The 22,745-nt window shown below is 42.6% G+C and overlaps 4 protein-coding genes across 4 annotated transcripts; all 4 read right to left on the reverse strand.

The window, feature by feature from the left end:
• Window positions 1-772: 772 nt before the first annotated feature.
• On the reverse strand, window positions 773-6,833 carry LOC132795785 (uncharacterized protein ZK546.14). Its single transcript, XM_060806674.1, has 3 exons — window positions 6,603-6,833; window positions 2,154-3,028; window positions 773-1,611 (listed from the first exon to the last, which is right to left on the reverse strand). Exons 2-3 carry the CDS (start codon window positions 3,016-3,018, stop codon window positions 1,082-1,084), a joined length of 1,395 nt encoding a protein of 464 aa, XP_060662657.1. The 5' UTR covers window positions 3,019-3,028; window positions 6,603-6,833; the 3' UTR covers window positions 773-1,081.
• Window positions 6,834-7,661: 828 nt separating this feature from the next.
• LOC132796241 (V-type proton ATPase subunit d 1) lies at window positions 7,662-9,973 on the reverse strand. Its single transcript, XM_060807331.1, has 3 exons — window positions 9,584-9,973; window positions 8,718-9,226; window positions 7,662-8,649 (listed from the first exon to the last, which is right to left on the reverse strand). Exons 1-3 carry the CDS (start codon window positions 9,708-9,710, stop codon window positions 8,233-8,235), a joined length of 1,053 nt encoding a protein of 350 aa, XP_060663314.1. The 5' UTR covers window positions 9,711-9,973; the 3' UTR covers window positions 7,662-8,232.
• A 1,112-nt stretch (window positions 9,974-11,085) lies between these two features.
• Window positions 11,086-12,388, reverse strand: LOC132795667 (solute carrier family 15 member 1-like). Its single transcript, XM_060806524.1, has 3 exons — window positions 12,377-12,388; window positions 11,902-12,109; window positions 11,086-11,849 (listed from the first exon to the last, which is right to left on the reverse strand). Exons 1-3 carry the CDS (start codon window positions 12,386-12,388, stop codon window positions 11,086-11,088), a joined length of 984 nt encoding a protein of 327 aa, XP_060662507.1.
• A 231-nt stretch (window positions 12,389-12,619) lies between these two features.
• LOC132796303 (peptide transporter family 1-like) lies at window positions 12,620-21,483 on the reverse strand. The gene is made up of 6 exons (XM_060807427.1): window positions 21,327-21,483; window positions 20,798-20,880; window positions 15,261-15,550; window positions 15,094-15,172; window positions 14,019-15,022; window positions 12,620-13,833 (listed from the first exon to the last, which is right to left on the reverse strand). The coding sequence occupies exons 2-6, from the start codon at window positions 20,814-20,816 to the stop codon at window positions 12,853-12,855; spliced, it is 2,373 nt and encodes a 790-aa protein (XP_060663410.1). The 5' UTR covers window positions 20,817-20,880; window positions 21,327-21,483; the 3' UTR covers window positions 12,620-12,852.
• Between the last annotated feature and the right edge of the window lie 1,262 nt (window positions 21,484-22,745).

Here is a 22,745-nt window from a genome sequence, read left to right on the forward strand (position 1 = left end):
TTAACAAATGAGGATGACGCTGGACATCTGCCCCTTGGCTTGGTTTCGCTCCTCCACACACACACGACCTGGATAAATCAAATCAAATTTGCATGAATCGTAGCAGCAGAGATGCCGCAGACCGCTAAAAAAAAAAAGCTAGAGCAGCTATTATTATTTTCCAGCAGCCAAGTATTTAATTGATTTGCAATATTATGTGTGTACATAGGCAAGTTAATTATAACTAGACGTCGGATTTTGTATGTTTTTAGGTATTAAAGACTGATGAACACAAATGTTTTTCAATTCATTAGAATACGAAGTTAATTGATTAAAATAAACACTGGAAATATGAAAATCCAAAACATTATTATATTCTTGAATGCTTTAAAGAAGTTTTGACCACTTTTGACTAACCAGCGGAAAACTAGCTAAATTGCCATCACTAGTTATTAAGCTATATCTTTATGATTCTTATATTAGAGCTCTGGCTTTGGTTTGTATTTATGGATTTCATTTGCGTCATTGTATATATGTATGATAGTTATAACTAGACGTTGAACTTAGCTATTTTTTTAAGAGATAGGCGAAAACAAATATTTTAAAATATGTCAAATGATAAAACTTACCTTGGAAATATACGAAATCCGAGGCCTATTCAGAACACGATTATATTCTGGAATGTTTGCAAGAAGTTTGACCACGTTTGACTAACCAGCGGGAAACTAGCTAAATTGACAGCACTGGACGGCGGCAGTGAGTTTTCAACAGACAGAGATTAAGTATACGCAGTGTTGTGTGTGTGTGTTTTTTTTAGACCACTATTTAATGAGTTTTTAAGTTAGGATTTAAATAAAGTAAGTACGATTTGTGGGCACAGAGAAATCTCGTGGGACGTGTGTGATGAATAAATAAATAAAAATAAATAAATTAATGCGCAGCACGGCACAAAGTAAAAAAGGATGCGACTCTTAACTAACTTAACTCCTGAAACCCTTTTTCATCATCATCATCTTCTTCTTCGTCGTCTTGGGTGCAGCTCAACGTCGTTGCAAGATATTTACAGTGTTGCCAAGCATGTTGGCGAACTCGCGTTGGCCGCTCAATTGAAAAAATCCAGAATGCCATTCAGCAGCTCGTAGGCAAAGTCGCCTTCGGCTTCGCTTGCCACCGATGCGGCCTTCTTCTTCTTCTTGTTCTTTTTCGCCTTCTTCGACTTCTTCTTCGAGCCTGTCGTTGTTGCACCCGTTGCTTCCGCAGCTGCAGCTGGCGCCGCAGTCACCGCACTCACAGCCGCCTCCTCGGCAGCCACAACTGAATCAGCGGCTGCTGCCACAGTTCCGGACTCGTCCTTGCTCTGCATCACATCCGTCTCCACGTGCTCACGTGTCTGATCAGCCACCGTGGCAGGTGCTGCGGCAGCTGCGGCAACTGGTTTCTTCGCTGGCTTCTCGTCCTCGTCGTCGTCGAGTTCGTCGAGCAGACCGCCCAGACTGAAGCCGCCATAGTCGGCATCCTCGGGTGCCTCGGTGTCGTCGTCCTCGGTGTAGTCCTCGGCATCGTCGTCCTCCGCTGATGGTTCCTCGGCATCATCGTAGTCGTCCTCGTCGTCCTCGTCATCATCGCCGCCAGCTGTAAGCGTAATATTACAAGGATTAGTTAAAAGTTATATTATATACTATATATACTAGAATATACTAAATACTATACATATTATTATATACTATGTCATTATATTGATTTGATGATTGATTCGATTTCTTTCCCCGATTTCTAATTTTATTATAGTTTTCTTTTAACACTGCTATTTCAATGTTAATCACAGACATTAAAAGTTATATTATATACTAGAATATACTATTATTTAGTATTACTATTACTATAATATATATACTATATATTGATTTGATGAGTGATTCGATAGATAATAAGAAATCCCCGACTTCTAATTTTATTATAGTTTTCTTTTAACAATGTTAATCACAATTTATCCTTTTTGTTTTGTTATTATCCATATTTGCTATATTATTGAGTTCCCAATAATGAACAAATTGTTGAATTCATTAAGATATTATTTCAAAATTCACAGTCATCTATATCATATATATATACCTATACCTCATATATCATCTATATCTATATCGATAAGTTAAGAACTTCATCCTGAGACTTACCTCCAAAGCCAAAGATGTCGTCATCGTCATCCTCATCCTGTGGCGACTTCACCTTGGTGGGCAGAGGTTCGGCCTCGGCAACGCGCAGTCCCTCGGCTCCGAACTTGAAGCAGGAGATGGGCAGCTGGGCTTCTACTTCGTCCTCGGCGCGCAGCTCAAAGGCGAGACAGGCCTTGAAGTTCTCCTTGGCCTGGGACAAACCGTAGACGCGACCGCAGAACTTGTTGTAGCCGCCGGGCATGCTGACACAAATGGGACGCGCCCGCTTGCTGGAGATGCGACGCGAGGCGAGCGTGATCTGGCCGAACTTGAGGGAGACGCTCATCTCGTCGTTGCCCAGATACGCGATCTTGGCACATCCGGGTCCGCTGGGCAGCAATGGCAATCCGAACTTGCGGCAGCAGTCGCAATGCGACTCCGTGCACTTGCAGTACCGGCTGATGGGGTTCTTGTCCTCATCCTGTGGCTTGGGACTCTTGGTGGGCTTCGGTTTGGGTTTAGCTGTTGCCACAGCAGTTGTCTCCGCTGGCGTTGCCTCTGCAGCGGCGGCAGCTGCAGCTGGGACGGTGTCTTCGCTGGCGATTTCATTGAGGGTTTCATCCACGGCAGCAAGTGCAGCAGCAGCCGGAGCAGCGGGGGCAGAGGTTACGGGGGTTGCAGCGGTATCAAGAGCGTCCTGAGCGTCGGCTATGGGAGCTGAGCTGTCGGGGGGAGCGACATTGGGATCGATCTCCTCTGGGGGCAGATCGAGCTGCTTAAAGTTCTCGGAGATCTTGTCGGTGCGTCGATGCACCGTCTTGGCCTCGATTAAGACGGCGCTGGCCAAAAGCAGCACCAACAGAGAGCGAGTGATGGAGTTGCTCATCTTCTTGCAACTGCAATGTAGAAATAATTCGATAATATTTCCGATTAATTTCAATTTTAAAGGCTTGAGGTTTCACCCAGTTAAAAACAACAACCACAACAACAACGAATAAAAAACCCCAAAAGTATTTCAAAGGTAAACAAAACTCGAAATAACAAAGCGCGAAGAAGAAAAAAAAAATCGCTTTCAAGTGGCGCGCGATTAAATTTCTCTCCATTTCTTTAACTTGTTGTCGTTGTGTGTGTGTGTGTGTGTGTTTTTTTGGCATGAGCTGACGAAAGAAATGAATTTAAATAAATATTGACATAATTTCTTCTGCCACTTGCTATTCGCTTCTCACTCTCGCTCGCTCGCTCTCTTTCCTGCTTTCTTTGTCAACGCAGCATGCGAAATAGCTTAAGACGATGGTCAAAGAGAGGAAGGGAGAAGGCAAGAGTGTCTGCACGAATTTCAAAGTAAACAAATTAACGGCATCTTCCATCTAGCGGGTGGCTCAACACACGCACACACACACACACACACACACACGAGCACAAAGGGAGTGTGGGCAGCTTGAACCGGAATCGAAATCGAATTCAATTTCGATGACTCGATGTCAATGTCCATGCTTAATTTCGAAATGCGAATGCAAACAATAGCTGATTGATCCGAAGATCCAAAGACAAAAGCTAAATGAAAACAAGAAATAGATAAAGCAAAGACCAAAACACAACAACAACGGCCAAAAACGAGAGTGAAATCTTCTTGAAAGACAGACCCAACAACAAGTTCAGTTACTTAATTGAACTCTTTTTTTTTTTTTTGTCGACAGCAACAACGTTAGAATGCGGAATGTGTGCGGCGGAGTGGGAATGTGTGGAATCTGAACGTAACTGTTTCATCCAGCCAGCCAGCAAAGTGAAATTTGTGTACCTATTGACTCATTGAACCGTGCGCTCAGCACTTCAAGTGGCCGCCGGCAGCGTAATAGCTTTGCCTAGTCTTCGGCTTAGCTTCGGCTCAGCTTCAGCTCAGCTTCGGCTCTCTTTCGGCTTTGCTACACTAACACTGTGTAAAGCTCACATACATAGCACTTCTGTCTGTAGAAGTTCTCTTGACAGAATGAGAGAGCATGCTGATGTCTGTACGTATGCAATCCTTAGGTATCTCGGTCTCGCTCTCGCTGTTGCTGTTGATGCTGCTGCTGCTGTGTGACCTTCCAGCTGGTAACAACAACAACAGCAACGGCAACAGAAACTCGCGCAATTTGTAACCCAATTGTTATTGTTGTTGTTGGCTGTGGCTGAGTGTCTCGACTTATTAGTGGATAGAAAGTATGGTGACCAAATGCGGCAGCACAAGTTGTTAACAGCAAACAACAACAACAAACACAGCAGCAGCAAGAATAAAAGTCGAAGCTTTGGCTGAACAATTAAAGTAATTACAAGTGGAAATGATTTCTTCAAAATGACCACACAATAGAGCGAGATGCAAGATGCGAGTGTGGGGGGTGGGTGAGTTCTTAATGCATCGACACAGAATCGATATCGATTACGATTTTCAGTTTCTATCGATGTTCCCATCATGTATGTTTGGAAAGAATTGTAATTATACATCGAAGCTTATGTTCTTTGTTCTTGCAACACTATAATGCAGCACACACACACACATACACAGAGTCACTGCAATCGCAGACAGTTACATAGTTGTTGGTGACAGTTAACCGTTGTAGCTGCAGTTATTGTTGTTGGTCGTTGTTGTCGCCTCCGGTTGCGCTTCTGGTCAATTGGCCCAGTTGGCCTGAATTGGCTGTCGCATCCCAAAATAAAAAAACAAATTGTGTTCAGCTGTTCACATAATTTCACTGGCATTCCAATACGTAACCCGAACTGTGAAGCTCAAACTCGAATTCGAATTCGAATTCGGAGTCGAATTTGAATTCGAACTCTCATTCACATTCATATTCATATTGACGTTCATTTGCATTTGCCGCCTTTGGAACAACAACTAGGCAAAACTAGACAACTGTGAGTGTGTGTGGATTGTATGTGGATCGTGTTGTTGTCAGCCGCATTGTATTTTCTATTTTTGTCAATAAATTATAACGGTTGTGAAAAGATATTAGCATTAATTAATTATTAAACGCATAGGAAAATAGAAAGTAAGCAACAACAACAACAAAATGATCATAACACATGCGTAAAGCTGTGCTGGGCAAAGGGGAGGGGACGTTGATGAGATTGAGATTGAGTTTGAGAAGGGGGCATGGGGCAGGGGGGAAAGGAGCCCAACGAAATTGAAATCAAAATCGAAATTGAAAATCAAATCAAGAAATCAGAAAGAAAAAAATAAATGTTAATTATGCAGCCGCCGCCGTTAAGCGGTCCACAAAGCGAAAGTGTTGAAATTTTTGTGTTTTGTTGTATTTTTTGTATTTGTTATTCATCTTTGCAGACTGCAAAAATTTCTTTTGTTATCTCTTGTTGTTGTCTTCTTCTAATGACGTCGATGATTACGACACGAATATTTTGATTATGCTAATCAGCTGCAGAAACTTTTACATCCTTCAATGGTTTATATAACCTACACACACACAAACGTGCATAGAAAGAGGTAATTTGCATAATTTAGGTCTCACTTTCTTTGACTTTGATTTTTGCATGTGGGTGAAAGAAACCATTAGAATTACGATTGCGAATGCGAGCGAGCGAGATGGTGAATGCACAAGCATATTAAGGTTAAGTAACTTCTTCTACTCAACGCTAGAGGAGTGAAATTTTACGATGTGTTTGGCTTTGACTTTAGCGCCCCAGGCACATTGATGACATTAACAAACGATCGAGAGATGGCGCTGGCGAGGCGAGGCGCGGTAAGAGCTTTAATTCCAGCATCCATCATTGTCAAAGCATCAAGCTTAAAGCTTTTTCAAAGCTCACGCATGAAACGATTGGCATCCTTACAAAATATCACAACTGCGCGATGACTTCAAGCTCTAGTTATCGATAATGGAAGCGCGAGAGGACAAGCATGGAAGCGGGAAGTAAAAATGGACGTGGGAGGGACTTGGAAGCTTGGCTTCTTGTGTGTGAATTGTATTGAGTGCGGGTGGGCGGACGTGAAAAAGTGGAAGCAATAGAAAGATCTCTGCTGCTGATCGCAGCAGATCGATCGAATGGTAGAAAGTAAAACGAGTGCCAAATTCAAATAAATCAATTGGTTAGCAATAACCAAAACAACAAAAACAATAAAAGAACAACGTTAAGCAGCACACCAAACACAAAGTGCGAGTTCGAGTGTGAGTGCGAGTGCGAGAGGAACAGCAAGATAAAGCAAACGCAAAACTGGTTGACACAATTTCTCAGCGACTTTTACGTGCAATGGACGTGTTGCTGGTTTTTTGCCTTTGCTTTTGCTTTTGGTGTTTTGGGTTTCCTGGTCATCTTAAGTGGCAATGTTCTTCTGACTGTCTGCATTGGCCGCAATTGGCAGCAACTTGTGGATGTTGACGAGGAGGAGGAGGAGGAGGAGGCGGAGGCGGAGGGTAAGTAAAGTGCTCTGGGGTCTTATTCAACATATTTAGTTATTTGGTTTTCTTTTGTTTTTACCTATTTACACGTGTGTTATCCTGTGAATCCGTGAAGAAGGCGGCAAGCGGCAACCACAAAATAATGCAAAAACACTTGTTTAAAAAAAAACAGCAAAAAAAAATAGAATTCGTTTTAGGCGCGCGTTGCAAGTTTTATGTGTCTTCTGCTGCCAGTTGTCGACTGGGGGAAGAGTGGAGAGTGGAACTTGAGAAGCTGAACTCAACGTTTAGAGACGCGAAACACAACTGCGAGAAGGCAGCGACGTTGAGCCGTGTTATTGGCAATTCCAACCGATCCGAAGATCCATCGAACCACAGCGAACCTCGCGCACGCCACACATCGCGAACAAAGCCATAGACGGAAGAGTTGATGAGGGGGGGAGGAGAGGCGACGACAGCTGAGCGTGGCTTTCTTTTTGCCTCAAACGTGTTGGCACCTGTTTGGCCTAACGGGAGACACACCACACCACACACACACACACACACACACACACTCATGCATACATTATGTAGTAGTCGCACTTTGGCGCCCTCTGGTCAACGCAACATGTTCGAGACGACCCACATAACGAAACTTCGCATCGAACTTCTTCTATGCTGTAAGCTGGAGTTAGCGCAGCTCTCTTCCTCTTGGCTTTGTCTAGCTGCCACCTCCTCCTCCTCCTCCCCCTGCTGGTGAGTCAGACAAACGAACAAGTGCTGCACCCCTCAAAGGAAACCTTGAGAACCCAGAACTGTCTGTAGTCTGGTTCAAGAACATCAACAAAGAAGTTCCAACAAAGAGGAGTTCACATTAAGATGCGAGACGTGTCGCACTTGCAACTCCAACTACAGCTATTACTCATGCATGTAAGTAAATTCCCATTGTGCCACTTTAATGATCAGATGATAAGATTAGAGCGAGCTGGCAACAACAATGCCAAGTGCTGTAAGTTAATATTGAGGTTGATACACCCGACGATAGATGGCGCCAGCTGATCAATGCTAGGCTCAAATTGAGATAGTCAGTTAATTGTTGCCTACACTGCCCACTAGATGGCGTCAAAGTATCTCAGACATAGTCGAAAGAGCATTAACATTAACGGGATTGGCTTTATTTTGATAATATGATATATGTATATATATTTTTCTATTTATATTTGATGCGCAGCTGCAAGAATTTACAATTTATATGCATTTTCGTTATTAATTAAGTGTAAAATCGAATTCGCATTCGATTTGTGGGAATGGGACTTGGAATCTGGAATCTATAGCCCCAGTTAAAGATAAAGTTACAGTTTAAAAATTAATGAAAACAAAAAACACTTTCAACTCTGTACAAACGTGAACGTGTTGCGTGTGTTTCGCTTCTTTCTCTACAACAAACGACGACGACAACAACATCATTAATGTTAATGGTAATATGGAATAATACTCAAAAAGAAAGATAAACGTACAGTATACAGATTACATTACAGTAGTTGTGTTATATGTAGTTGTAGTATCATATTATAATATATAAACAAATTGCATAACAAGAGGCGAAACAAGAGACACAAAAAAAAAATAGTTAATTAATTATTAACGACACGATTCAAAATAGAAATTGATTGCGTTTAAAAAAAACAACAACAAGAACACGATGTCTGTTGTCCCACTCAATTGGGAGCTTAGAATATAGGGATATAGTTATCGATCTTGGCACGATGCTTCTGGGCAACGCACTCAGCGATCCAGACAATGTTGCGGCACTCCTGCTCCTTCAGCTTGAGGTACGCATAGAAGACGCCAAAGTGGAACTGTTGCAAGAACGCAAACACATTGAGCTTCACCTCGTGCTCGAAGAACTTATCCTCGAGCGTCTTGTCACCGGGATTGTTGCCGGAGCCATCGAAGAGTGCCGCATACTCGGCATAATACTCGGCCACGGTTTTCACCTGTTCGTAGTCATCGGCGCGCGCCAACGCGGCCAAGCCATCGGGATACATCTTGCCGCAGTTGGGATACAGCTTGGCCCGATCGTCCTTGGAGAGCTCCGTTCCAAAGGAGTTGATGGTGATGATGATGGCCCGACGATCGGCCTCGAACTAAAAGCAGAAGCAGAAGGAGACAATAGAGATGGCAAATCACAATAAGAAGACAAGAAATAACTTACAGCGAGAATCTCGCACATCACATCGGCTGTGGAGCCGCCCATGTTCTTGCAGAAGTTGTAGAACGCCTCGAGATATGCCTTGTAGAGCGTGTTACGAATGATCTCGATGTTCATCTCATCAAGATCCTGCTCCGAAATGCAGTCGACAAAGAACGGCGCCAACGGCGTATCGACAAGGACAGCATTGTAAAGCTCGGCCGGTGTGGATGCCACATGGATGGCCTCCATCTGCTCAAAGCTGCCCAGTGGATGGCACTTGGGGATCAGCTCAGAGATGGGGCGCTGATGCAGCGTGCCCGTGATGAGCAGAATGATGTTGTCGATCATGTAGCCATAGGTGATGAAGTCCAGGAAGTTGGACAGCGGTTCGACGGCGTGATTGCGCATGTGCTGGAACTCAATGACGAGCTTCTCGCGCAGTTTGTCGTCGATCACGGAGACGGAGAGCGGCGAGGGTTCGTTGGCCAAGAAGCTGCCATAGTCGGTGCCCTGCAGATGCAGCTTCAGATCTGTTAAGGGAATGAATTCAATGTGAAATCAATGCAATCAATTATTTAGCGGAAAGGGGGGACATGAAGGGGACATGACTGAACCAGTATATATACTTATACTTTTCGAATACCCTGTCAGCCTGTTTAGCTAGCGGGTATATTAACTAGCACCAATCAATCACAAGACAAGCTTACATTCACATACACACTTGCATAGTAGTTACATGCAAACGCACACACACACACACACACAAACAGCTGCTGCCCTCGACTGATAGCAGCGCTGCTTGCGTCGCCGCTGGCGCTGTCGTCATGTGACTCAAAACACGGGCGTAGCAATGGCACCGAACTAAAGTGGACAAGTGGACAACTCACCTTCCAAGGTCTCGCACTGCACCAGATTGAGGTAATCGGCCTGCTTGAGGATGCCGCACTTGAAGCCGCGGCACAAGCCCTCCAAGTAGCCGTTGTCAACGTTGAACATGAATCCAGAGCTATCCATTATTGTGACGCACACACACTAACAACACCACACACACAGAGAATGAGAAAATGTTGGGGAAATCGAAGAATCGTTGAAACGCTTTCGCTGATTGCTTCCTTCTGCTACTGCTGCTGCTGCTGTTGCTTATGAGGGAGTTTAGCAATCGTTCGGCTCGGCTGTTTGCTGGCTAAATAAACCGTAACTTTTGCAACTTCGCAACCTTTTTTTCTCTTCTCTATCGATCGACAAGTCATATGATTGCAACTCCTCTTCTTCTTCGCTTTTTTTTCTTAACGTCAGTGAAAAGCACTAAAAAATCCACATGTCAAATGACCAGCGTGGTGCTGCCAACTTGTACATGCGCACTTGATAAGTTGGCAAAGCGGCGCATAGTTGGCAACGCGTTGTGGCATTGGCAACGCAGTGCTTGGTGCAGCCCTGGTTCATTCTAGTCTATCAGCGTTTTTTTTGCTCTAGCAACCATAGTCTGTAATGACGCAAAAAGTATTGAAAAAACAACAAAATAATAATTATGTCAGTTACGCGTCTTTTTAAACGCATTTGAAAATATATCACAAATGAAGAGTAACCATATTACTATTTTCATGCTACCTTCATTTTGGTATATTTTCTCAGCTTTAAATAGTATATTTTTAGACATTTTGATTGTGGCCACATCTCAGCACAGTTAAATAGAAGCAATTTTGAAGAAAACGGTTTGGCTGCGAGAAAATATAATTATTTAATTAGTTAAATATTTATAACTACGTGTATTAAGTGCAGCACGGTACGTCGAAGGCGTAATAAGTGACTAGTGAGTCACTTAAATATGTATATGTAAAATTTTAAATACGAAACAAAGCGCAAATGGCCGTTGTGCCGTTATTCGCATAGTGTGTGAGAAGCAAAAAAATATAATTAATTAGCTGAAAATTTGTAACTGCGGATATCAAATGCAACACGGTGCGAATATTTAAAACATACATTGAAGGCGCAACAAGTGACTAGTGAGGGTTTTAAACATTTCCACGTTTGTAAAATTTTAAATGCTGAGCAAACTCCAATGGCCGTTGTGCCGTTACTCGCCTAGTGCAGGACGCAAAAGCAGCGCATTTGCGCAGAAAGTCAAAATGCGATGCTTCTAAAACTGTAACGAAGTATCGAAAGTATGTGATGTATATCAATATATCTAAAATTAGTTCCGTTGAATTTTTGAATGCTTGTTTATTTTTTTTTTTAAATATGTATATACATATATACTTATGGTACATAAATAAGTTTTAATATGAATGCAGATTGTGATAATTATATATTTTTCAATTATTGTACATATTTTAACATTTTAACAGGTGCATATAGTATTCAAACCAGGTAGAAAAGAACGCGTCCAATTCTACTCCGAGTAATGTTGGGGCTTTATAAGTTTTCGCTGGCCGGGCTTCGACTCGCTATGCAGCTTGGGAGCGGTATTCTCGTCATAAGTCTTATAGTAACAGGCGAACCACATGAAGATCAGCATATCGACAAACATGAGGCCGGCAAAAAGGAAGAACTCATTCGCCTGCGACTGAAAGAACTTCAGTTCCGCAACCACCACCACAATAATATTACCAAAGGCGACCGTAAGCAGCCAGAAGGCCTGGATTAGTGACTTCATGCTGCGCGGCGCCTGCGAATACGAGAACACCAAACCCGTTACCGAGAACATAACTTCGCCCAGCGTCATCACCACATACTGGGGAATCAGCCAGAGCATGCTCATCGAATTGGGCTCCGTTACCTCGAACATGCGTGAGACGAAGCCATTAGCACTCTCCTGGCCAATGACGAGGGCATAAACACCGCCGGGACGCAGACGCTGCTGATGGATCAGCACCTGGCCATGCAACACCTCGTACTCGATAGTGTTCAGCTCGTACAGATCGTGATGACGAGCGAGCAGCTCTAAGGCAGTATTGCCCGTCTTGACTTCGCGCCACAGAATACGCGTTGTGGCTGGCAAATTGGCCAGGGTGCGCACCAAAGCCAGCGATTTGTTGGACTTTTGCAACTCATCCTCATACCAATGTTTGGTCACGCTCTGCTGTGGTCGCAGGAACAATGTGTGCGCCGTTGCCTCACTCAACAGCTGATTGCCAGAGTCCAACTGTGGACAGCCTGTGAACAGGAAATTGACAGATTGAATGGGGTAAGTGCAGTATTTTGTTACCTTGTGTCAGTGATTCGATCGTATAGTCGAGGGAGAAAGTGCCGTCTATATTGGTGGCAATGTTGCCACTTGAGTAAAAGTCGATGCCCTGCAGGGTGAAGTTGAGGCCAGAGCCAATGTTGGTGCTTACCCGGTAATTGCAGCCGTGAATGCCGCTGAAGATGCGCACTTGCGTGCTTCCCTCCTCGGGAATGACCGGATAAGTGCGCTGTGTATATTAGTTAGGGGAGTATTAAGGAGAGGGTGGAGAAAATATTGATTGTTTATGTTTTAAATCAGACTTGCAATAGATCTTTAAAGAAATTGTAGTTTCAAATCATTCCTTTTGATTGAACTATCCATTTTATACACTTTAGACCATAATAATTTCCTTAACTCAATAATAAGGATTTATTTTGCATTGCATTAGGAAAATTCGTTATTGCACAAAATTTGTGGCTATAATCTAATAGTTCTCGTCGAGAAATAACATTACAAATAGAAACATCAAATAATATATAACTGTTAAGGAGGAACACACCCTCAACTTGAGAGAAACTCTGAGACTTGGCAGCAATTAGCACCTTGACGTCAAGAGAGATTGTGCTCACATACAAACACAGATAGGACTGGATAGATTGTAGATAAGATAGAACAGCTTAATATTTGGGTGCCGAAGAGATAAACAAACGAAGCGAAACGATACGAATTGAAAAGGAAGAAGGAGAAACACATGTACTTATATGATTACAAGTTTATTTTATTTGTATTTAGATTAGTTTAGTTAATACGTATGTCTTGTCATATATATTCAACAAACAGCTCACAGACGCGAGCAGAGGAGCTTCACTTACATTGTAAATGGACACGCACAAGGAGTGTGGGATTAGGATTAGGATGGGGAATAGAATGGGAATGGGAATGGACAATTTTCATATAATACACAACATAATTGGGCGGAGAACATGAGCTCTACTCGTTGACCTCCAGTGCCTTGTTGGGAACGCCCGTTGACAGCGGTTCGATCTGTTTATTCACATCGCCGGTCAACGGTTCAATCTCCTCGTTCTTCTTGTTAGGATCGTTGGGCTTGTAGTTGTAAGCCATGAACATAAAGATCAGCATGTCGATGAACATGAGACCGGCGAATAGGAAAAATTCACTGGCCTGTGAATCGAAGAGCGCTGCTTCCGCAATGATCACAACAATAACATTGCCAAAGGCGACAGTGAGGAGCCAACATGCCTGCAGCACAGACTTCATGCTGGGCGGCGCTTGGGCATACGAGAACTCAAGACCCGTCACCGAGAACATCACTTCTCCGAGTGTCATCACAACATACTGTGGTATAAGCCAGAGAATGTTCATTGAATTGGATTCGGTCACCTCGTGTAGCGTCAGCTCATAGACGCCAGTGGGATTCTCCTTGATGAGGACCGTATAAACACCGCCGGTGTGAATGCGGAAGTTACCGTAGGGCGTACCGTCGATGTACACATCGTAGTTGTTGGAGTTCACTCGAGTTAAATTCGTCTCGGTGGCCTCGTAAGAGTTCTTGCTGCTCACCCATCTGATCTCACGCTCTTGCACTAAATTGGCCACGGTACGAACGAGGGGATAACTGTCGGAGGGTTTGTTCACAAAGTCCTCCTCCCAGAAGGTTGCAGGGCCGGTTTTATTCCCCGAATTGAGGAACAAGGACCAGGCGGTGTTGTCGGTCAGGCGGTGAATGCCACCCTCATATTCGGGACAACCGGCTCCCGGTGTGATTGTGTATTGCAGATAAGTGGGCACATCGTCTAGCCAGACATCAGTTTTTGTGTAGACACTAGAGGGCTCCACATCGAAGCTAGGAATACTGGTCAGATTGGTCTCGAAATGGTAGGCGCAATTCTCGGTGTTGTAGACGCGCAGTTGGGTGTTGTGACTGTAGGGCAATACGGGATAGGTTTTCTACATCGACAGCGACAGCAACAGCAACAGCGATAGCGACAATGGGCGTGCAATGAGACGAAAAAGAGACAAAAAAGATAGAAAGAGTGTAAAGCAGGAGAAGATAACAGCAGCTGTAACAGCAGTTGGTGCATAGTTGACATCGATACGAAGACGCAAGACGTTAGTGACGTAAGCACACTCACCTCCAGATTCAACTCCACAATGCCGGAAATGATGAACGCAATGCCGGCCAAAATGCCGCCCATGGTAAGCTTTTGCAGTGGACGCCGGATGCCAACAAGTCGTAAAGCGGGATAGAAGGCGACATCGTAGAGTGGAATGAAGACAAGAATAAGCAACGGATTCAGCACCTGCAGCTGATCTGGTTTCAGATCCCACGAGCCCATGTCGCCGTCCATGCGTGTGGCCTGGAAAGTCCAGCGGGAGCCTTGCTGATCGAACAGTGCCCAGAAGACGGGCAGCGGCAGATAAAGGAAGAGGACACGCATCAGCACCTTAACATCGTCGATCATCTGGCGGTCGTACTTCTTATCCGCATAGTCGAGCCAGTGTTCGCGTGGATTGGTCTTCTTCTCCTTGCACTTAGTCCTGATTGCTGTCCAGATTGTGCTGCTTACCAGCACTACCATGTTTCCTGCCGGCGGTTTGATCTTGTACAGTGGTCGACCGAGAACAAAGATCAGCACGGAGACAATCATCAGAATGGCGGGCACACCGAAGGCCAAGGGGAAGCAGTTGTTGTCATCGAAACAATGGACATCCTCACGCAAAATCGGCGTCACCGTTGTCGAGATCAATGAGCCTGCATTGATCGAGAAGTAGAAGAGCGAGAAGAACGATGTGATCTGTTTCACCTGCTCGGGGACCTTGAACTGATCGCCGCCAAATGCGGAGACACAAGGTTTTATGCCACCCGAACCAAGCGCAATGAGCGCTAAACCGAGTATGGTGAACGTTTCCACCGGCAGATTTAGGGGTCCAATAGCGCCGAGAGTGAGGAGAACCGAGCCACAGATGTAGACGAGGGATAAGTACAATATAGTCTTGAATTTGCCCAGCCAGGAGTCCGAAATAATGGCACCAAATACACACAAGAAGTACACAAACATGGTAAAAACGTGAAACACAACAGTGGCCGTATTTTCGGAATAGCCCAATTGACGGCTCAGATAGAGCACAAGGACAGCTGCAAGGAAACTTTGTTTTAAAAACGGAACGGACGCTAGGAATAACAAGGAGAAATTCGAGGCTACTTACTGCGCATGCCATAGTAGTTGAATCGTTCGCAGAATTCGTTGCTGATGATAAAGAACACGGACTTGGGATAGGGCAGTTTCTGCAACGATGATCAGAGAACAGAGTTAGAGTCTGGTTTGGTCTGGACTGGTGTGGGTTAGCGATGTCCAATATCCATGTGAACTTACCTTTTCCTGACCCTCTGCCTCCACAGCATTAGAAAAGTTATTACTCTCGACTAGTTCACCACCATTTTTCTTTGACTCCTGCGGCGATTCGTCTACGTCAGACAACTTTCTGGCTTTGCCATTCGTTGCCGGCTCTGCCTCAGATAGAGGCTCGCTTGCTGCTTCTGCTGCTGGCTTGGTGGCCTCAACAACCTCTGATTTTGTCTCGGGCTGATCAGCTACCGCAGCTGCTGGGGAGGTAGTTGCAGGTTCTGCAGCAGCATCTGTGCTGGCCTCTGCGGGTTTGATTTCTGCAAGTGTAGAGAGAATAGTCTTTGGGGATTAGTGAACGTTCCCGCTTGGTCAGGATCAGAGTGAGAGAATCAGTATGAGGCAAAGTAGTAGTAAAGAGAGCCACCTAGAAGCGGAACTGTCTCCGCCGGGTTCGCCATGATGATTGCAAGCTATCAGAGCAACACAAATTGATATTGTCTCAAATTTCATCAGAAAGCGAAACGCAGATCGCCTTATACACCAAATCTCTTCATCTGAATTGAGATTTGATGCGCGTAACGCGCCCTGATTAGCACTCGACTAAGATCTTATGATCTTACTCGCATATAATGAACGTGAGTGAGAATTTGATGTGTGTGCTTCATAAATCTATAGGCATTTGGCTTGTCACTTGTCACAGTCACAGTTGCTGGCTGTCACTCTATATATAGTCCGGGTCTGGGTCTGTGACTGAGACTGAGACTGGGATATGGGGTATTTATGGATGTTTGCCATCATAAATGGATAACGCATGTTGAATGCATCCCATAAATCTTCTGCTTTAATGTTGCGGTCCGTTTGGCGAATTGAGCAAAATTAGCAGCCAGCTTTCGATTGCCAATCTGTTGTCAGTGCCGTAGCAGGCAGCTTTCAATTGCTCCATAGCAAGCAGCTAAGTTACTAGCGTACACCCGGAGTTCTATATCAATCAACTTTCGAAAGCTTCGTATACGCAGTTGAGAATGCGCACGTAGTTTTATGGCAACTACTTGAGTCAAGGACGCTCACTTCCTGCCAGTTTAGCCAACAGCCTCCAGTCTACACGCCCTCGCTTCCCCTGGCCAGAGGACGGACGCTAAGTTAATCGCTTGTCGCCCGATAAACATTTATTGTTATTGCCCAAAATAGCCGTACATAGTCAGGGAGTTTAATGTCGCATCACACATTGGGGCCATAAACAAGCGAACGTCCAAATAATGTGGAGCTACTCCAATTTTAGTGGCTCCCCAACCCCTCTGCCCGGATGCCTAAATGATTACCCGCTGAATGGCATTGTTATGAGTGCTCGTATGCATATCAGAGAAGTGCTTATCAGCCTTGGTATCGCGTTGCGGCAAAATGTTTGAAGTCGGGGCAGCCAACATGTCGCAGTCGGAACTATCAACAAACTTGGCCGAAAAATGTTAAATAGAAATAAAACATCGCAAACGTGAATGCGATTGTAAATTTATATGCGAATTGAAATGTGAATGCGAATTTAAATTCGAATGTGTGGCTAGCCCAATGCCCAATGATAGGGACATTAACAACACATTGTCGCTGTCGATTGCCGATTGACGCTGATAACTCGGTTAATCGATCAGTTTCATTCATAGAACTTCAGGTCCCTCAAGTAGGCCAATGTCGTGTGAATTGCTCGACTATCAAATAAAGCTCCTTGGCTATGTATTCATTCATAAAAAAGCATCTCTACGCAATATCACAAAATAATAAAAGGGAATAAATGATACAAGAACGAATGTAACAGGCAGTAGGAGTCATCTACATCATATTAATATATTATTTATTATATTTTATGTATATCCATGTCCGTCTATCCGTCCGCCGTGTAAACATAACTATTTATACCCGCTACCCATAGGGTAGAAGGGTATTATAACTTTGTGCCGGCAGGAAATGTATGTAACAGGCAGAACGAGGCATCTCCGACCCTATAAAGTATATATATTCTTGATCAGCGTCAACAGCCGAGACGATATAGCCATGTCCGTCTGTCCGTCTGTGTGTCTGTCCGTCTGTCCGTATGAACACCTAGATCTCAGAGACTATAAGAGATAGAGCTATAATTTTTTTTCGACAGCATTTGTTATGTTTGCACGCAGATCAAGTTTGTTTCAAATTTTTGCCACACCCACTTCCGCCCCCGCAAATCAAAATAACAAGCGTAATTTTAAAGCTAGAGTTGCGAATTTTGGTATATACTATAATTATTATAGTAGTTATGATTTGGTTGCGACCAGATAAAAATTGTGGAAGTTATTAAAGAAATACTTTTGTATGGGCAAAAACGGTACTTACTAGGGGTCTGAGTTGCTTTGGCCGACAATCTGGCACATCGTGCCGTCTATGGTATATTTTGAATGGTGTACTATATCGATATACCAAACATACCATTTGTTATATTTTTAGTATTTTCGGTATATTTTGAAAATGATACCGCAATATTTTGCCCTTATTAAAAATGGGTAGCGGGTATCTCACAGTCGAGCACACTCGACTGTAACTTTCTTACTTGTTTTCGACAGCAGCTGTAATGTTTGCATGAAGATCAAGCTTGTTTCCAATCGACAATAATCGAATCGGTATATAGTATATAGTATAATATATATAGTATAATAACTATAGTATTTGGCTGTGATCGGATAAAAAATATAGATGTCATTTAGAAAAACTTGTGTATGACAATTTGACTGATAGATAGATCAATCGATCTATTTTGAGTGTTGTATAATTTCAATATACCAAATATAGCCGAATGTACACTTTTAGTATTTCAGCGGTATATTAATTTGGTATTTTTTTTAGAAAACTTTGGCTGATAATCTCTTATAGTTGGTGCTCTATGGTATATTTTGAATGTAGTACGACATAAATATACCAAATATACCCGTTGGTATATTAATTTGGTATATTTTAAAATAAATGTTTTTGGTTTTTTTCTCAAAATGGGTAACGGGTATTTTACAGTTGAGCACTCGAGTGTTGCTTTCTTATTTGTTTTTTACTGCCAAGTTGTTCTATTTTTAAATTACATGGGGAACAATCAATTTCGTAGATGACTTCCAGGTGCTAAATCTAATTTGTGGTCGAGTAATAGGCAGGTGCAAGAAAGAAAGGGTGTCGTATAATAGGCATATAAATGTTTAAGCCTGCAGCTTCGCCCACGTTGATTTTGTTTTTATATAAGTAAACTAATTTTATTGTATGTGGTTGCTAATCAAGTGCATCCACGTTTAATGAGGAAAAGATTAAAAAGTTTGAACTTTCTAAGTTTAATCAGTGAATGAAAGAATTGTGGAGGACAATTGTATAGGCTAACTAACATTCGATTTCTTTTTACAGTTTGCTTTAGCATTTTAGATTCCTATTATCTAGAAATGTAGTGAATGAATATATCAACAAAACAAGACTAAGAAACTGAGTTTTAAAGTTGTGTTCAAGTTTTGCTCGTCAGTATATAGATACCATATATATAGTATAGTATATAGTATTTTTGAGGCGGACGTGCGAGTGGGTATAATGAGTGTTCTCACTAACTAGTACCATATCGATATGGAATCGCTTTGTGATTACCACTTGAACGAACAACTAGAGGGTCGTAAATTTCTAGCAGCTGAGTTCAGGTCTATATATACAGCCATACATACATACATATTATGTAGGTATATCTTTGCATAAGAGTATTTATTGTATATGACGGGGTGATTTTGGCGAGCGATTGTCGTTGGTATCAGAGAAATCATCTATCGTCTCTCTATCAAGCATTATTGGGCATTGACGGTTATCCGTATGTTTGTTAACTATTGTCGCAATTGCCTGCTGTTGGCGTTTAACTGATTTACAAGCGATTAAGCCGACGCTTTGTGACTCTTGCCATATTTATTGGATCCTTACTGCCAAGTGCGATAATATTTCTAGACAAACAACAAAAAACTAAAAAAGAGTCAGACCCCTTCTCCTCTTTTATGGTACGTACTTTCCCGCTCAGCATTCTTCGTAATACTCGCAATCGCTGTACGCGAATAGCTATGATGTTGCAAACTTTTTGACAGATACAACACACACACACACACTCTTGCACAACCAACTGATTGACTTGTTACACTTAATTGCTAGGTTCAGATACAGATACAACGACAACAACAACACAATAGCAATAGCAAAAGCTTATCGGTCGCAGTTCTCAGTTTTTGGCAAGTTCTGCCGGCGGATGTAATGATTCGACTCCACTCGACGTAATTACAACTTTATGGTTAATGACTAATTGAGCAGCAGCTAGCTAGTCAAACTGTCAAACTGGAGTTTAGGGTATGCTCGACAGAGGTAATACCCTGTTATTCCCATTATTCGTTCATTTTTGAAACAAGTCGTTAAAATGAAGAAAGAACCTACCCATCCATGTTTCAGACTAAATTTATATCATTAGTATCATCATCATCATATATATGCATCACAGGGTATCTTGGCATCATAGAGTGAGAGATCCACACAAATCTTAGCATTTGCATCCGCATTTATAATAATGCAACTCTCAATAGCAGCCTCTGTGCGATTCGTCAGCCAGATTGCAACGACAATTAGTCATGTGGCTATCGGAAATTAGAATTAGCTAACACCCCGTCACTTGTGGTGGGGAATACCAAAGGCAATTATTCCTAATGCCTTTAACAATATAGTCAATTTTGAAGTTATGGCCCCGTAAATCTCATTGCAAATGCAATTGACATTTACCGGCGCCAGCTGTGTGCGAGAATTGACATGCTCTAGTGGATAGTTAAAAGAATACAAAAGACTGCATGGTTCATTACTATTGATAGATCAATCGATCTTTTGAATAGTTTCATCAAGTTAGAAGAAAACAAAATACTCGACAACTGATTACTATCGATTGATTAATCGATCTATTAGATACTTTCATCAAGCTACGAGGAATACAAAACACTCGAGAGCTTATTACTATCGACTATGGTTCAATTATGTTAAGAAAATGCAAAATACGCGATAGCTGATTACTATCGATCGTTTGATCAATCGATCGACCGATCGAGTGCAACAAGTCATCAAAGTACATGCCATAAGCCAAGCTGTGCCTATTTTTCCAAAATTGGAATTGCTTTGCGAAAGCGAAACGCGCAGCCAGCTCGAGCTACAGCAAAGTCACGCTATGGTGCACCATCATCATCCTCTAAACACTTGAACACACGGCACTTATCGCTCTCGTTCTTTGGCGAACGATAAGATTACCGCAGTACGATAGATTTGCGGGTTCTTGGAAACTATGCAAACTCATCATATCAAAATTGCAAAACGATGAATTAATAGCTAATCGCCTATTATATTATTGCAGATACTGGTGAATCTAATCTGCCTGTTGAGCATGATAGTGGAATAGATTTACAGATACACAAACAGTCCGAAACTAAATCCGTAATTTATCGATAATTGCAGAGTCCTTTTAAAGGGTGGGGAGGGAGGTTTATCGTTAAAGTTAAATTAACTAATACCATTATCATTGTCCGGCATGTTGATGTCGGGGCTTCTTGCTCTTCAAATCGGGTTGTATTCACTTCACATCCGTTTTGCGACACTTGAAATTGAAGAGAAAGAGAAATCAGAACTCGATATTTTTTTCAAAATCTCCGAAAAACAAAAAACACAATTTAATCAAAAATTCCAAAAAAAAGAAAGAAAAAAGTTGTGTGAAACATAAAAAAATATAAAACAGGTTGTAATATGGAAAAGTAAACTCATGGGACGTTCAACTGAATAAGTAATTCTCTTCTTTTTTTGTTTTTTGTTTTTGGTTTTGATCGTAATTAGCACGTAAAGCGGTCACCGAAAAGGAAGCTCGTAAAGCAAAACAATAATTAAGTATCATGAAAAGTTGAAACAACAAACAAGTGAATTATTTAGCGTTCATTATAAAAGTTCGACCGAATTAAAACAAATTGCAAAGAAAAAACAAACAACCAAAAAAAAAAAAAACAGTGAACACAAATAACGAGCTAAGTTTTGGTTACTTTAGTAACTCACATTAAAATAAACATTTAAACATAGATGCAACGGCAGAGCACAAACAAAATGAATCGAAATCGTAATCGATAGCAACGCGAAGTCGAAGCGAAGCGATGCGCGTCCAAGTCCGCCAACGGCGATCAACTGACTGATGTCCGATGTGTGTAAGTCAACTAAGAAGCCGTCGCTTCGTTGTTAACGTCAGCGTCGCAGTCAGTCAATCATCAGCAGGCAGCGACACCGACAGCGACAGCGAGACGAGACGAGACGAGAAGCGACGCAACACGACTTCGACTTCGACTGCGACTGCGCGCGTGCCGTGTGAAGGCGTCGTCGCTGCCTTTCCCTCCTCCCCCAAAACAGTTGTGCTCTTCGTCTTTTTCGCCCACCTGCCTGGCCATTTAGGCATTAGCCATTAATCGCTTGGGCTGTGCAATTGATGGGGTACTTGGGAACTTGGATTGTAGCGCAACGTGTACAATGCTGATAAGCCGCAACTCCGTTAGTTGGCTTATCAGCTTATCGCTACCGACCAGCTGAAGTACTCGCACTTATTTATAATGCCCGCCCGCGTCCTTCACAACTTGCGTTAATTTATGGGCCAATCGAACCGGTCGAAAGTCTCTAAAGCCTCTAATCCAACAGAGATCTCAGTGGTAGCGCAAATCATCGTCGATAGACCATTGCTCATCTCTATTTAAATCAACTAAAGATGAACTAGTATCTAGAGATCATGGAAGACGCACATACTATCGATAGACTATCGTTACACTTGCAGATGCATCTTTATTTTTAGATTCTTCTGTAATAGTCTTCGCTATAGAAAAAACAACTAGATGCACATACTATCGATATACTATCGTTACACTTTAGTAATGATGCATCTTTTAAATTTATAAATCCTTCTCTAAACGTCTTCACCAGAGAAGAATTGACCCATCAACATCTATTTTCATCTCTGTGCTCTCCATATACATATATAGAGTACTTGACAAAGGGGAATCCAATATCGGGGCAGGCTGGTGTTATCTGGCAAACAGCAGCCTCGTCGTCGTGTCGAGAGTCGTGTCTGCGGCGTCATTAATTAAATATTTTCGTGTCAATTCATTGCTTATCTCAACTAGTTTAGATAATTTCCAAGATATCAGAGTGTAGTATATATATATATATATGTGTGTGTGTGAGATGCGTTTATGGTGTGCAGCGCAGTAGAGTTTTTGTGAGGTTATGTCACACAACTCTCGATTCCCTTAGCCCATAAATATTCACACTTTTGAAAGTTTTGCCAATCCTTGATCAGGTGGGGCATTCAGTGACTTAATCAATTGCGATCAAATCAACTCGTTTCTCGTTTCGAACCGATTCCATTTCGATCCCTGCGCGACAACCGATTTTGTTTTATGAACTTAATCGTTCTGCCGATAAGTGTGAATAGTA

The sequence above is a fragment of the Drosophila nasuta genome, chromosome X, assembly GCF_023558535.2.
Source record: "Drosophila nasuta strain 15112-1781.00 chromosome X, ASM2355853v1, whole genome shotgun sequence".
Lineage (NCBI taxonomy): Eukaryota > Metazoa > Arthropoda > Insecta > Diptera > Drosophilidae > Drosophila > Drosophila nasuta.